Genomic DNA, 16,966 nt, shown 5'->3' on the forward strand with positions numbered 1-16,966 from the left:
TTATTCCGAGATATTTTATTTTTTTTTGCAGCTACTGTGAAGGGGAATGTTTCCATGTGCTCTTTTTCTGATTGCTTGTTATTGGTAGAAAGGCAATTTTACTATTTAAAAAATTAGTCTCACAGATGATTATCTAACTGCCATATCATTTGGAGTCTGAGAGACGTGGCTCTTTGTCAGCTCCCAGATATAATATAATATCATCTGCAAAAGGGTAATTTGATCTCTTCTTTTCCAATTATTACTCCTTTAATTTTCTTCTCTTGTCTTATTGCTCTTACTAGAGTTTCAACTACTATGTTAAAGAGAAGTGGGGATAGTGGATAGCCTTGTCGCTTCTTGGCCTTTTGGCTAAGATCAAGTGTGGCTGGATTCTTTTACGTAACCTAATTTACTAGAGATTTATCCATGTTGTCCAGTGTATCTATAGTTATCCCTTTTTATTGCTAAGTTGTATTCTATTGTGTGGGTCTACCTCCATTGATCAATTAGTGGGCATTTGGGTGACTTCCAGTTTTCTCATTCACCTCATTTTTTAAAACTTCCTTTATAGCTTTCATTCCTTTATCTGTGTGATGCAGTCTCACATGCAACTCAATCAGTGCATTGCCTGGCATTTAGTAGGGTAAAGCATGCAGAATTGTCAGCATTGGACCGTCTTGATCTATAAAGAAATAATTTCATATTGGCATCGTAGTGTCTAATAAATTTTTAAATGAATGAACATTACTTATTTTTGCATTCAAGAATCTCTGCTTGATACAAAATTGTTTACTTCTTGTTTGAACTCAACTATGTAAGAAATTACATAAAATAAGAGTGATACATTATATTAGCAGTTCTGTAATTGATTGGTAAAAGTCTTATTTTATGCTACTTGTATTTAAAAATTTTTTTTGTATTTCATATAGAACATCTCAAACAATCTTAATCATCTTTATACCCTCATCCCCTCTGGCACCCTCCCATAGCCCCTCTCCCCTTACTGGAGCCATATACTCTGTTATCCCTGTTACTGCCCACTGTGTTGTCAGTACCCCCAGCTGTTCCCTGGTGCAAGTTCATCTGCTGAGTCTAGTCAGCCTATCTAGAGTCCCTTGTTTTAGGACTCTTGATCAGCTCTTCTTCTTCTAGCAGCAATCAGTTGCCAACATTCCTTTAGATAACATTGGGGTCTGCTGTTCATTATCCCAGTCCATGTTGGGTTATTTATTATCTGCCTGAATTTGCATGGGACTATACATGCTGACACCTATGCATGATAGTATGGAAACAGAGTCCTACAAGCTCCTGGGAACCTGCTCATATGGTTCTATGACTTATTTGTATTTTTATCATATCTGTGTTTATAAAGTAATCATGTATTACTTTTATATAGAAAATAACTTTACAGAGAAAAAAACCTGGGCTAACACTTTTTCTGGTTTTTATATTTTATTTAAAAGGGTTTTTTTTTTTTTTTTCCAAAGGAAAGGTCTCTGGTTTTGAATTTAAAAATCATACATTTCAGTTTGGCCTCTGTGCTAGTTGTGTAATAATCTTCCCAAGGCTCCCCCCCACACACCCCAATAATCTGCAGTTATAGCCTATTTTTTTCATCACTGAGAGGGAAGTGCTGAGACGTGACATGCATGCTGTACCATGTTATTTGCCTTCTTCTGTATCCCTGGTCCATGTCCTGACCATGGCTAAAGGCAGTGCAGCTCTGACCATCTTCTCCTGCCTGTGGCTACGGGCAGTATAGTTCTGATAACCTTCATTTCTGCCTTAGTTTTTTTGTAACTATAGTATTGTTTTTTCTCTTTTTGGTTTCTTGTCTTAAAAAAATAGTTTTTAAATAAAGCAAGATGTGTAATGTGTTCCTTGTTTATATAAAGCAACAGGTTTAAGAATGCAGAATTTGACTTTCTGATAGCAACATTAATGGACTTTTCATTTCTTTTTTGTTTTTTTGAAGAATATCAAAGAATATTCCTACAACAAAAGATGTTGAGCCACTGCTTGAAATTGATGGAGATATAAGAAATTTTGAAGTGTTTTTGTCTTCAAGGACTCCAGTTCTTATGGCTCGAGATGTAAAGACTTTTTTGCCATGCACTGTAAACCTAGATCCCAAGCTACGAGAGATTATTGCAGGTGGGTATTAGTGGTACATTTAATTTTTCTTCAAAGTCCTCAAAATTTTTCATGTTTTTTTTTCTTTCTATTTTATTTTTGAGACAGGTTCTCACTGTGTAGCCCTAGCTGGCCTGATACATGCGTCATAGCCCAGGCTGGCCTCAGATTCATTGCAATCTTCCTGCCTCAGCCTCTAAAGTGCTGAGATTATGGGCATATGCCACCATGCCTGGCAGAATTTCCCATTTGTATCTTAGCTTTGCAAGCTTTCCCTCTACTTTTCAAGAAATCAAGACATTGGAGCCATGTACTCCATAGAGAAATTAATGAACTTGAGGACCAGTAGCATTGCCGTCCATTTGGGAGTGTTAAGAAAATGTTATTTGCTGTACTCTGCTGTATTGTCTTCCTTGCCTCACCAAATTCTTTCCTTGGAACTTTGAACTCAGGTTATTTTAACAAATAGCCATGACTTTCAGAGGCCAAACATTGTAATATTTCTGTTGTCAGTCTTCTGCTCTTAAAGAGGGGTCTTAGTCTAGAGGAGGACAAAAGAGACTATGTTACTTTTAAGCTTTTAACCTAATTTGTAAAATGGGACTTGTGGATACTGATATTCAGGGTTTATTTATTTCATGGTGATAGTAAGAATCAAATCTAGGGTCTTGTGCATAGTAGGCAAGCACTCTACCACTGAATATATCCTTAGCCCCCTTTTCACTTTTATTTTGAGACCAGGTCTCACTAAATTGCCCAGGTTGGCCTTAAACTTTTTATCCTTCTGTCTTACAGCCTTCTGAGTGTGGGACTATAGGCTTACAATACCATGTTCTCTTCGTATTAAGGTTTTAGAATAAAAGAAGATCTTCAGCCACCTTTGTTCAGAAGCACACAGACTGAAGCTTAGTTGAAGAACTAGGATTTCATGTGAATTTCATCAACCCATAATTGAGTTTTCCAGAAACTACTAAGTAATCTCCTTAAACCAGTCCTATAAAGTAAAATAAGGCTCAGAAAACATGTCCTATATGATCTCACCCATATGTGGAATCTGGAAAAGTTTTCTTGTAGAAATAGGGAATGGAACAGGACTTACTAGAGCCTGGGAAAGTAGGGAGGATGGAGGATGATGAGAAGAGGTTAGTCAGTGGGTACAAAGATACAGTTCATTAGGAGGAATAATTTCTGACTTTTATTACACAGTAGGGTAACTACAGTTTATAATAATGTTTCAAAATCTAGAAGAGGAGATTTCAAATGATCTTATCATAGAAAAGTGATGCGTGTTTGATGTGATGAGTATGTTAATTTCCCTGATTTGATTATTGCACAATGTTTACTCCTGTCAAAAAAGTATATTTTATCATAAATATGTACAATTATTATGTGATGATTAAAACACCCAAAATATTCCTGATTTCTTTTTGTAGGCACTTATTCTAAGCCTGATGCTTTTGTGCCTGTGGAATCTGTTGCTGAGAGAGCAGTGTATCTCAGTTTTCAAACCTACAATTTAGCTCACATTGTGTATATTAAGACTAGATGGATTTAGGGCTGGAGAGATGGCTCAGCAGTTAAGAGTCTGTTCTTGGAGAAGTCCCAGGTTTGATTCCCAGCACCCCCTATGGTGGCTAGCAACCATCAGTAACTCCAGTTCCAGGAGATCTGACACCCTCTTCTAGCCTCCATGGGTTTGTACTCATGTGATGTGGTTACATACATGCAGGCAAAACACTAATGTACATTAAAAAAAAGTCAAAAAATTATTTTAAAGATTAGACAGATTTGAGCTCTTTGTTAGCATATCACAAATAAAGCTGTAAAGAGTCAGAGAGAAATAGATTGTTTTGGTAACTGAAGAGAAGAATCTAAATGTTGGTAACTTTTCAAATACTGAAAAAAAATTATGCAAAATAATTGGGCTTTTTTTTTCACTTAAAGTTCTATGGATTATTCAAAATTTCCTGTCAACTCCTTAAATCCAGTTGGAATCCCTGGCAAAAGTGATAAATTATGTTTCTGTAGTAGCTGGTGGTTAGATTAATCACTAGTGTCCTGTTTTCTTTTGTCTCTTGGGGTATGATGAAATCTTTCAGATGTTCGTGCTGCAAGAGAGCAGATCAATATAGGAGGCCTTGCGTATCCTCCACTCCCTCTGCATGAAGCTCCTCCTCGGCCACCCTCTGGATACAGTCAGCCTGCATCCATCTGCTCCTCCTCAACATCCTTCAACGGGCCATTCCCAGGTGGGGTTGTGTCACCACAGCCCCACAGCAGCTATTACAGTGGCATGACTGGCCCTCAGCATCCCTTCTACAACAGGGTAAGGGAGGCATCTTTGCTTTAAAGAATTTCTTCTAGGAAAATGTCAGAATTTTTCTGCTTGAGGATGCTATTATTATTTTGGAACTGTAATTGGGCTTTAAAATAGAAAAGTGTAAGTTTTAAATGTAAAAGCATATGATTTTTAAAAAATCAAATCTTAAATTTTAGCATGTTCTGGAGTTTTAAAGTGTCTGAGGATTAGATACTTATAGCTTTTATTTATTTTCTTGATAAGAAAGTGAGCTCCACAAGTTCATGGTGATTGCCCAAGGCTATAAAAAGTCTATTTTGCTTTTGTTTGTTTATAAAAAAATGTTACTTTGGTATGGTTTATGTAACAATTTATATTGGTATTTACAATGATAAATCCCTATAGTAGTTCATAATATTTATACATATGACATATCTTTTAAATGTGAAAAAATAATGGGAACGTACTGATTGGAAGTCTCAGATGTTATTGCCAGTGAATACCACCAGAGCCCATTTTTAGAATTTTATTTCAAGTTACCTTTAGTCATGTGTAATTGTTTGCTTAAGGCATAATTTCACAACTAAAAGATCAGTTGATCAAAGGTGTCTGTTGTCACTTTAATGACCTTAATTACTAATGATTTCCTATAGGAAAATGGATCGTGAGCCATAGTATGCTTTATGGAATGGTACTCTAAAATCCACTACAAGTTTTAATTTGTCTTTCCTCCCTTTTTAGTGTAATTCAAGATAATATAGAGCCTAATATTCATTAGAATATAACTATTTCATATGAGCTGGGAAGATAGGGGAGTTTTGAAATAAATGTGGCAAAGAAGGAATTGTAGAATTTAAATTAAATTTTCAGTTTTTGAAAATGTCCATGTTGGTAATTAAGTTTACTGTTCATAGAGTTATAGAAATGTGATTCCATTTTCCTGTGTAGGCAAGGCAACAAAGGAGGAATCAATAGCAATAATGATGTATTCATTCTGTATAAAATTAAATATGTTGTAGGTGGTGTGGAATACAAATTTTTATTCACCTGTCTTAAAATCTGCTGCAAATTTTGCATAAAATGGCTCAATCAATACCAATTAAAGTTTTGAAAATAAGTTTATATGAAAAAAATTATGAAACCACTAGGTTGAATCGTGTGTTCGTTTAAGAGCAACAATAATACAATAATGCTTTTAAAGTATTTTGTTATTTTTAAAACATTTTAATTTTCTCTTGTTTTTAGGTGTAGCGATTTTTTTGTTTGTATTTGAGGTTTTTAGTCATATAGTTAAAAGGCAGAATAATTCTCTTAAACTGTCAAGAGTAAAGAAGATGAGAGAAGTTGCTGCCCCAGTGCAGTCAAACTCATGGATTCTGATCTTTACTTTCAGCACATAACCTGATAGGTGAAGTTGGTTATAAGTAAATGCAAAAGTTATGTCTTATGTAAATAGTGGGTTCTCCATATTTTTATTTATTATTCATTTGTTTTTTTTTTTAATGGTTTTGGGGGACAGCATCTCCCTATAGCCCCAGCTGGCCTGGAACTTGCTATGTAGACCAGACTGGCCTCTGTCTCACAGAGATCTGCCTGCCTCTGCCTCCTGAATGCTGGGATTAAACACATGTGCCATGATGCCCAGTCCTCCATCTTATTTAAAAAAAAATACAGCTTCTTTTTTAGCATGTAGAGCACATTCTAGTTTGTTATGAGATAGGTAAACTACAGAACTAAAATGACGTGGGCATTTGTTGGTCTTAGGTTTAATTTTTTTTTCTTTCTGTTTTTTTGTTTGTTTGTTTGTTTTTTGGTGGCGGTGGTGGTGGTTTTTTTGTTGTTGTTTTTTGTTGGTTTTTTTTTGGTAAGGCATGACATTCCAATAATATTCTAGTCTGTTTTTTAAGAAGAAATTGTAGGCTAATATGTATAAATCAGATGCAGCAAAACTGTTAACATGTTAAATATAAAGATGAAGTATTTGTCATATCATAAGGTATGAAACTTCAGCTGGTTTCTTTTTTTAAAGCTTATATTAAATGAAACAAGATAAAAATGTCAGTCATTGTCTTAACTCTGGGTTTATATCTTACAGAATATGAAGGAGGCTTTTGTCACTTTAAAATTTTTGAAGTTGTGTTTGATTGGTTAGTTTCACTTGATAATTCTCATTACACTTTGATTTCTGTAATTGTTCATGCCCTTTTTTGTTACATGTTTTTCCATAGCCATTCTTTGCCCCATACCTTTACACGCCAAGGTATTACCCTGGCGGTTCCCACCATCTCATCTCACGTTCATCAGTAAAAACGAGTTTGCCCAGAGATCAGAACAATGACCTAGTAAGTATATAAAAGGGTAACTAAAACAATCTCATAAAACATGGGTAGCATTAAAACTGGGTGCTTTCCCTTTCTGGAGTAGAACAGCACAACTTACTTTTATAAATAGTTTTAAGAAACAAACTGTTACTAACATAAAATGTGTATGCTTTCATTTCTGATAAATATCTATGAGAGAAAAGTGACTAGCCATCTCTGTGATTAAATATTGGGTTTTTAGGACCAGAGATTTCTGGCTTATAACAAAGTGTTTGCTACCAAAACCTTAAAAACTAGGCCTTTCTATCTGCTAATTTCTAATATCTTTTTAAAGGACACACATATATATATGCATATATATGGAATCTCTCTATGTGTATATATATTAGCACTATGGTGTAAAAGAGGGAATGTAGTTAAAGAACAGCATTCTAGTCTAGTGGTAGGAATTAAATAGAACAAGAGAAACTTGTTTAAATATACTATTGAATATAATTACTCCAAAACAAAACACATCTGTGCCAAATATATTAGGGGTTCCTTATGATAAACTTTGTTAAGTAACTATTAAAAACACATTCCATGTTAATATAATTTTAATTAAATTTTAAAGTGGTGGGAAGGGAAATTCCAGTCACTTAGGTGTTGTGGTGTTATCTGTGTTACTTTGACATCCTGTTCATTCATCTTCCTGTATGGCTCATCTGCCCTGTTTACCCACTTTCTGTTTTATGTTGGTAGGAAGTTATCAAGGAGGATGCTGCTGAGGGGCTTCCTTCACCCACAGACTCCTCAAGGGTAATGGAGTAGTCCTGTGGTGTGGAACACTGGTGTCTCATCGCTTCTGTAGCAGCCATGACTATCTTAACAGGATGGCAACAGTTTACTAACTGCACTTGTGGTGTGATGGGCAGCCAGCATAGAATAGCTGAATACTAATAATTAAAGCTCATGAATTAATTCCAAAGCTAATATTTAATTTTGCCATGTTTTTTCTTGCATTTTCCCCTTTTTCAGTGACATGGGAAAGGGTTCTGTATTCTCTAGTAATGAAGAGCTGTTTCCAGGAGCCATCATGAGTATTCAGTTGATGTTTTTTTCCTTAATGCTGAGCCTTGTTTTTATCTTTGACTGTTTTTTTGTTTTGTTTTGTTTTGCTTTGTTTTGTTTTTTTGAGACAGGGTCTCCCTGTAGCCCCAGCTGTCCTGGAGCTCACTATGTAGACCAGGCTGGCCTTGAGCTCACAAAGATCCACCTGCCTCTGCCTCCCAAGTGCTGGGATTAAAGGCGTGTGCCACCATGCCTGGCTCCTTTGACTGTTTTTTTTTGTTGTTGTTGTTTTGTTTTGTTTTTTAATAAAGCCTATAGTTGGTATTATACACGTAGAATACTTTTGGAAAGTAAGTATTCTAAAACACCTTTGACATACAGAAAGACAGTTAGCATCTCTAGTGACTCCCTTAACCTGGGTGTCTCCAGTTAGTGGAGTCTGCATATAAGTCTTCATGCAGTATTATCATTACTTATTCATTAAAATAAGATTTCTAGGCAAACCTAGAGCTAGTTCAGTATGTAAAGGAAATTGTTTAAGCCCTTTTCCCTAAGCACATTAAGGTAGCTTCCTTTAAAAAAATAAATGAACAGAAACAAACTTTAGAAAAAATCACTCTAATAATTATTCAAGACCTTATACTTAATAAGAAATGCTTGTGATAAGCCTTACAAATCTTAATTTAGTCAATCAATGTGCAATTAAAGAACTATGTATTTTTAGCTTCTGTTTTATAAACAGAATATTTTTATCTCAAGTAAATATGACCTCTTTAACCTAAAACTATGCTAAAATGTGGCAAGTAATTAAGAGTTAATGGGTAAAATATTGCATCCTAAGTTTATTAATAATTTTTACTTTAAAACATGCATTTGAATAGGTAATAGATTTTTTTAACTTTAATTTCCTTTGAGTTAATCTTATTAAGAGAGAAAAGGGAACAGTTTTGTTGCTTTCATCAAGAGGTTAATTCTTCAGTTATTAACATGTTAGCTGAAATGTTTGTAACTTCAGTTATCCACAAATGACAGACATGGTAAACCACAGTAGTTCTGTTTGAGTGCTTAGGGAATCTTTAACCCATAGATCATTACCACTATATGCAAGATTCACCTTAATTTAGTCAGAGAGCTTTTAATACAGAGATTCATGCATGTAATGCAGTTACATGAGCTAGAATTCCTCAGCAAATTTTTGATGAAAATCAGATACCGTGAAGGATTTGATGACCTTAGTGACATGGAAATGCTGAAACAGCAGCCATTCCCTTGTGCAGAAATGCAGGCAAGCACTTCTGATTAAAAGGAATCTGATTTTTTTTCTCAGCCCAGGCAAGGGAAAGCATTAGACATTATTTGAAATAAGTTTTTTTTGGGGGGAGAAGGGAATAATGCAGTTCCTGAGACATGTTTCGAAGCCTAATAACAAAGCATAAAAGTACTTCACCTAGAGTAGTGCCCTTATGAGTAAAATAACCATACTGTTGTCCTTTCAGTACTAAAAGATAGTTTTATAGTTGATGTAGTGAATAATAGATGCTTACCAAGCTTATTTTGTTTTTAAGAAATTAACAATGACAATGGCATGTAAAATGTGTTTTGTAGAAGACTAGCAAAAATAAGTAGGATGTAGTTGAAAGCCAAATTGGAAGCAGTGGTAGAAATGTGAAGACCCTGAGCACAGTAATGCTGTTGGGTGTTAGATGGACCAGCGGTACTTACCGTACTTAGCCCTGTGTGTTCCTGGGGTTCCCTAGTCCTGCCTAGACAACAGGGCTGGTAAGTGATTCCATGTCTGCCCAACCAGCAGTCCCCTGAATATACTCTTGATGGGAACAGCTGCTTGCATGTAAGTCAGGAGCTACACAAACCATTTAGAACAGATTATCATGCCATTACACATGGACTAGTGTTGGGGGAAAAGCCAGGTTAAAAAAAAAAGTCAACCAACTATGGTCTTTTAATATAGGTGAACTCATTTGTTTTTTACAGCACGGAATTTCTAATAAACCTTTGAAAAGCAAAGGAGTTTAGCCAGGAGTTTAGCAGATAACTTATACATTCAGGTGTTTCACAATGTGAGGCTTGAAATACAAACCTCTGTGCTAGTTTTTTCCCTGTAATTTTATGCTAGCTATTATGAAAATGAAAATAATATTAGACCCAAGATGTGCTCCAAAAATATTAGAGCTGGAAAAGGCCAGTGTGTCCACATTTAGGCAGAGCAGTCTGTCTCATAATCGTAGCTTTAATCTGCACCACAATTCATAGACGCAGAGGGAGCAGACCATCTCCCCTGGTCTACCTTAGACTTACCTTTTCTCCTGCGGCTCCCCCAGGCATAGCTAGTATCTTGGGGCCTAGTCCAGCTTCTGTGGTACAGAACTGTGTGAGGCTTGCCTGAGGACAGAGTGGCATGGTAATGAAGAGCCAGAATGCACCTGTTCCCCAGCCCAGTGCTATCTACCCATTTCCACTGAGCATGAAGTTAAATAGATCCTGGTGATGAGCTTCTAGCCTTCCACAAGCTACTTTACCTCTCTGATTCTATGCTTTATAGTCCTGGAAAAGCAGACCTACTTCTTCGGTCTGATTTAAGTAATAATAAGTCTAGCCCATTTAAGTATATTATTATTTATTAAGATACCTCAAAGCCACAGAATCTTAAAGACTCAGAACTAAAAGTGCTTCAGGTTAGGTAACTGTTATCTAGTAGTGCGAAGCAGTACACAAATCTCCAGTTTAGATGAACTCAGGTGTTTTATTTCTTGATGTTTCTTAGGCTTAAAAAGCATAATTTGGCTCATAGTTTTAGAGTTTAGAAGAATTTCTAGGTTATTTTAATGCTTTGAATATAGTGATGCATCACTTAACAACAGGAATATTATCTAAGAATTACACTTTGGGCAATTTTGTCACAGTGTGAATATCATAGAGTGTACTCACACAAACTTAGGCAAGTATTGATATCACTAGATGGAACATTACTGGACCACCATTTATATACAGTTTCATGTTGGCTACAGTCTTATGTAATACATGACTATGCTTTAAATTTTGAAAGCTTTTCAACAAGATTTTACTTGGTCCCTTTAACGTTCCTTCAGGCTAGTTCTCACCAACATATCAGTTGACCCCCACACTGGTTTGAACTGCTTAGCTCCACTGAGATGTGAGTTGCTTTGAGGAGAGAGATTTATATGATTTTTTAAAAGAAAGACTTACTACATAGTCTAGAAATACTGAAAAATTAAGGAAAAGTTGGATTTGTCATAATGAATAAAATGTATAATAAAAGTATTTTACCATAAAATACATACAAATCTATTATAGATAATCAAGATTTATTCAAGCTTATGCACACAAAGATGTGGCACATTCATAGTGAGAGAAACGTAAGCAAGTATCAGAATGCAATGTCGGCTGCTCTGCACAGGGTCAGGTGTAGCACCCACTGCCCTGCTGTGATAATCTCTGGCTTCTCCTGCTGTCACAGGAGCTCAGTTTATAATGCCATGGGAAGCACCTCAGCTCAGTGTGAGCAGATTGTCTCTCCAGGAAATATTATACAAAGGTGAAGGAAAAAACCTTTTAGGGTTCCCAGGTTCTCATGTGTTTTTTGCTGTAATACAGATGGCATGCAAAATATGGGTTTATCAACTCTTATCAGCAAAGTTTCTGTTTAAAAGCAGGCTACCAACAGGGTTTTTTTTTTTTTAGGAACCCAAAGTTGTATGTGGATTTTTGACTGTGCAGGGAATTGGTACTCTTAAGCTCCACATTGCTTAAGAGTCAACTGTAGTGGCATTGAGATCCTTCTGTGACCCTTATAAAAGAAAGGGCTCATTATAGAAAGCTTGGTCCAGGTTCCCTCATTGACTTTCTGTTATGGCATCTCCAAGACCCGCTCTGAAGGGTGACTTCAAGTTTGTGGCTCCTTGGGGTAACTGCATTTTATTTGCAAACATTTTTCCCCCAAAGGAAAGAATAACACAGCCATTTCTTCATTTTTTTTTGTCATCCTTGACTGATTTATTAGCAGTGTATACTGCTGACACTGTGATCAATCATTCATTGGCCTGACACATTTATTGAGTATGTGATGGTTCTATCTAGTGGGATAGAATGATAAGAAGCCCTGCCCACACAGAGCTTATGGATTTGAAGGCCACCAAGGGGATTACCAGTACTTGCAAGTCATTCTTTCTTGACCTTCTCAATGCATGGAGATATCTTTAGATTGCTTATACATTATTGAAAAGACATGTCAGTAATTAGCTTCAAGTTTAATTGTAAGGAATTTCATAATTGTAGAGGCAGCATTAAAATAATTTCATGATATCCAGTGTGTGCTTAACATTACATTTAAAGATTGGAGAAAGCTATTGGTTCACTAAAGGTCAGAGTTTTTAACTAAACAGGACCCAATTCATGAAGTTATCAAGTAAAACATGAAAAACTTACTTTTTATTTCCACCACTGGTTTAGAATTTACAAACTATTCTCAAACAAGTACATGTCCAAACCAAGCTGTCTCTTCATTGTTCAGGAGAAGAATTTGACAAGAAAGTTGCAGATGCCATGGGTAAGGAATTGGGACATTTTGGGTCTCATTTAGAATTGGGACAAGTATCCCCATCACCTCTCAGACACTTCCTGCAGTAGCTTCAACCAGCTTGAACATTGCTCACCCTTTTTGCAGTGTTTTAGAAGTGGATTTTCATTATTCTTTCTGAATTTGGGAAAGTATAAGGGTTTTTACCCCCTTTTATTGAAATACAAACAAAATGTATTTACTTCCTACATGAAAGTCTTTATGCCAGATTCAATCAAGAATATTTTTTCCTGAATTTCAAGTAAATTGCGTAGGATATTTTCATAGATTAATCTGTAGAAATATTGAAATTCTAGGTATAGTTAAGTTAAAAAGTAGACAAAACCATGTTCTTTGCAGTTCAATACTATTTGCTGTCTTTTAAAAGACTGTCCTGTAACTGTAATGTTAAGCCTTATTCATCAGCTTTGATGGAATTATTTCTCAAGCAGTTTGGAGACTAAGTTACATAGTGATTATAACAACCAAAGAAAAAGAAAGAGTAAATTGTATTTTCAACTAATTAGCAATAGCCTTTCCTGTGTTTGAGTATCTTCGCCCTAGTACTCTCTTGATATCTTTACAAGTTTCCATGGTGTATATAATCACTTTCTAAAGCTTGATTATGGTAAACTTGATAGTATAAGTAGAAAATGAGGTTCCCATGTGGACTTCAGACACTGACCATGTTAAAAGAAAGTCATGTAAGGTGAGGCTAGCAAAGCCCTTCCCTTGTTTACCAAAACAGTGTGGTCAGTTAACTTTGTTACAATTTGTCAACCATCTGTAGACTATTTTAAGCATTTAAAAATATTTGCCACCAATTTTTAAGTACAGAAAAATAATTAACAGCAGTAGTTGTTTGCTTTGAAATAGAGCTTTAAAAATTCTACGTGGTAGGTCTGGAGAGATGGCTCAGCAGTTAAGAGCACTAGCTGCTCTTTCAGAGGACCTTAATTTAGTTCCCAGCACTCACATGGTGGCTCACAACCACCTATAACTCCAGTTTCAGGGGATCTGACACCCTTTTTCTGATCTCAGCCTGTTTACATACAGGTGGTGCACTTATATACACACATGCACTCATAAACATTAAATAAAAATAAATTTTAAAAAATTTAACTCCTATATAACTAAAATAGTATGCTAAGCATAATATGTTTGGGGGGCTCCCCCTCTTTTACATTTTTGATTTGTTGGGCTGTAAATCTGAAAAACTGTCTTTTGAATAGGCATTTGAGATATCTGTTAGAATTGACATAGCCAATGAAACAACTTTAATTTAACAGTGTATTTCTGAATGCTAACTACATTGTGGCTAGAGACCTTATTTTATGGGGTGATCATATAATTACTTAGAGGAGGCATGTTGACTTTTTGCAGAAAATTTGATTTGCCTGGTTTTCTTGTTGAATGTATGATATATGATTTATTCTTTTATATTATTCTTTTAATAGAAAAAAGTGAATTTTTAGAGTGAAAATTTAAAATTTACAAGTGTATATTAATGAAATCAAACTATTCTATGCATTATATTCCTTGCTCTGTGCTCTTGTCACCCAGGATCTGTTCAAAGTTAAGGGGAAATGAGAGGCATGGCAAGGATGCTGTCTGTGTACATGATGCGTGTATTTGATGTTTTATTTCACACTCATGGCCTTCACTCTGTTTTATTCTTTCCTTAAAGCCGGGTGACTCTGGGTTTAACAAACAGAGACAGGTACAGAAACTCTGGCAAAAATCTCACTTTCCTTACTAGGCTATTACATAATCATTGGCTACTTCATGCTGGGCTGTTTACACATCTATGCTCTTTTCGGTGCATTGGTTTTATTTTAATAGCTGCTTTCAGCCTTTGCATGGCACTCATTGCTGACTAATCAGTTTTAAGCTTATTTAATAAATTTACTAAAGATATAATATTCCACAGTATACTGTAGTTAATCTACTGACAGTATTAAGCAAAAACAATTACCTCAGGTTATTTCAGTGTTTTGATAGCTTTTCTTTTACCTGGAAAAATTCTGAGTTATGTGCATTTTGAAGTTTATATTTAATAGTTTAAAGAAACTAACATGTGCTGCATTCAGTTTTTCAAATTAGAAAAAAAAATCCTTTAAATATCGATTTATGAAATCAGAATGCTGAATGATGTGTTCTGGACTTACACAGGTAAATTTCAAGTAAGAATGCATTGTAAATAGTGAACTTCTCTAGGTAGTCTCAAAATGATATAGTTTCTATTAAGAATGTAACTACACCGGACATGGTGGTGCACGCCTTTAATCCCAGCACTCGGGAGGCAGAGGCAGGCAGATCTCTGTGAGTTCAAGGCCAGTCTGGTCTAATAGTAAGTTCCAGGACAACTTGGGGCTACAGGAAGACCCTGTCTCAAAAAGACAAAAAAAAAAAAGAAGAAGAAGAACGTAGCTACATAATTTATTGCATATATCTTTAGTTTCCTTACCATTTTTATACTCCTTTTACTTCTATGAAATTTCTATCCAAAAATTCATTATTTATAAGATCCATTTGGTTTCAAAGTGATTTCACTGTATATGATTATTTAGAAAATACTTGGAAGGTAGTTAACATTTCTCCTTCATTTATATATGCAACATATATTGTTTTAAAATTAATTGATAATTTATCACTTGATAAAGACAAACTTACAAATAATCAAGAGTCAGACAGTAATCTTGATCATGTGGTTGAAGTCACAACCAGATGTCATTCATCTGGCTCTGTGGTTTTGTTTTTCTTTTCCTAACTAATAAGTCTTGGGGAGATATTTGAAGCTATGCACACGTTTTGTTCTTGTTTAGGCTTTTGCCCATTAATTTTAGCAGCCATCAATGGATTTTGAGTACAAGCACCGCAAAGTGGTATTTGCCTAATGGAAATTTTCTGTTTCTCTCTGCCACATTTATTAATTGGAATGCTATAAGGAGAAGCGGCCTCTTCTTCCTAATTCATTTACTTACTCAAGTATTTAGTTGTATCAGTATGAAATCATGGATTTTAATCTACAATCTATAATCTAGCATGATTATTACTTATTTTGTTCATCAAACTATTCTTTTGTGATTTTTGAAAAAGAAAGCCAATATAAATATATTCAGAGTAAGGAGATAGATTAAAAAATAAAACCATTTGAAAGAATTAAATAACATTGAAAAGATTAGTATTATCCAGTAGTAAAAAGAAGTGAAGAATGACACCATATGAATGAGCCTTAAGGCGTCATGCTAAGTGAAGGAGTGATAAAGATGCATACACACTGTATGATTTGGTTGGGTGAAGTGTCTAGAACAGTTATCCCAAAGCCTCAGAGACAGAAACTAGTTGATTGGTTGCTAGGGACTAGAGGTAGGGTTGCAGGGATGGGGAGTGACTGATAATGGGAAGGGATTTCTTCAGGAGATGATAGTTCACAACTATGTAAATAAAGTCATTGCATTGTATACTTTCAATGTGGGAATCCCATAACATGCTAATTATACCCTAGTGAAACTACTTTTTAAAAAACAGAATGAAACAAGCATGGTATTAAAAATTCACATAAAGCTTTCCTGCAGTAAATCATGGATAATGAATATTTGGAATGCTGGCTGTACTTATCCAGGCAGAAACTGGAACAGTGCATAGAGATATGAAAACTAAATTATGGAAAGGCTAGTTTCTGTTGTTCATATTTTAAAAGCAATTCAACCCTGCATCATATGAGTTATGGCACATTTTATGTTTAAAAAAACAAAATATAAGTAATTGTATTTGGTAAATATATTCCAGGTCATTAATTTCTAAATGTTTATGGGCCTGTATCATACTTGTAAACTTAGTAGACTCCTGACTCATAAAATTGCTACTCCTCCTGTCTACTTAACATGGTCTCAATCCTAGCTATATTTAAACTTATATGAAATATCTGCATCTGATGTATATATGCCATATATACATGTATTTATAGGTTAGTAAGAATATTCTGTTTTTATATTACAAATAAGGTTTGACAAGTGTCTGACAGGCATCTTAAAAGATGCCTGTCTAACAGGCATCTTAAACTATGGTTCCTGATAGCTGTATAAAGTACATGGTAAATTTACATATATTTGAGGACATGATAAATCTTATTTGTCATTTAATGATTATGTTGAAGGGCAAACAGGAGAGATTGGTACATAATTATCTTTCTCCTAGAGATCAGTGATTTCTCTTTATTGTGGTTATAGCTTCCATAACCTTTTCCAAAATAGTTGGAGCAAAGAAAATAGGAAATTTATATAAAACCTGATCAGTTAGACTTTGATCCAAACCCACCATTGCCTAGCTGTTCATTCAGTGCCTAGGAAGTCTTAAACTGCCCTCTCCAGATCTGCATGTGCCCTTGTGTAATTGACAAGAAGTACACATAGCTGACAACAGGCAAATCCCTCTTCAGTATGCCACTACTTTGGAAAATGTTCTGAATAAGTGATAGGTTTATTTATTATTTTGACTTTTCTTTTTAAATAAGAACAAATTTTTATAGATTAGATTATGTGACTCCTGTACAGAGTTAAGAAGAAATTTTAGATCTCTTGGATA

General features: G+C 35.1%; 1 protein-coding gene across 10 annotated transcripts in view; it reads left to right on the forward strand.

Annotated features, from left to right (window-relative positions):
• Kidins220 (kinase D interacting substrate 220) overlaps nt 1-16,966 on the forward strand; it is a 109,957-nt gene that overhangs the window by 81,054 nt on the left and 11,937 nt on the right. For 4 of the 10 annotated variants that reach the window (XM_029554586.1, XM_029554585.1, XM_029554582.1 and 1 more), the window contains exons 22-23: nt 1,958-2,136; nt 4,215-4,441. In XM_029554586.1, the coding sequence (XP_029410446.1) occupies nt 1,958-2,136; nt 4,215-4,441 (406 nt within the window). Of the gene's footprint in view, nt 1-1,957; nt 2,137-4,214; nt 4,442-6,642; nt 6,757-7,476; nt 7,534-12,334; nt 12,371-14,066; nt 14,100-16,966 lie in introns of all 10 variants that reach the window. The other 6 variants (XM_029554584.1, XM_029554580.1, XM_029554581.1 and 3 more) reach the window with 3 other exon arrangements.

Source organism: Nannospalax galili, unplaced genomic scaffold (assembly GCF_000622305.1).
Source record: "Nannospalax galili isolate Female #2095 unplaced genomic scaffold, S.galili_v1.0 scaffold100, whole genome shotgun sequence".
NCBI lineage: Eukaryota > Metazoa > Chordata > Mammalia > Rodentia > Spalacidae > Nannospalax > Nannospalax galili.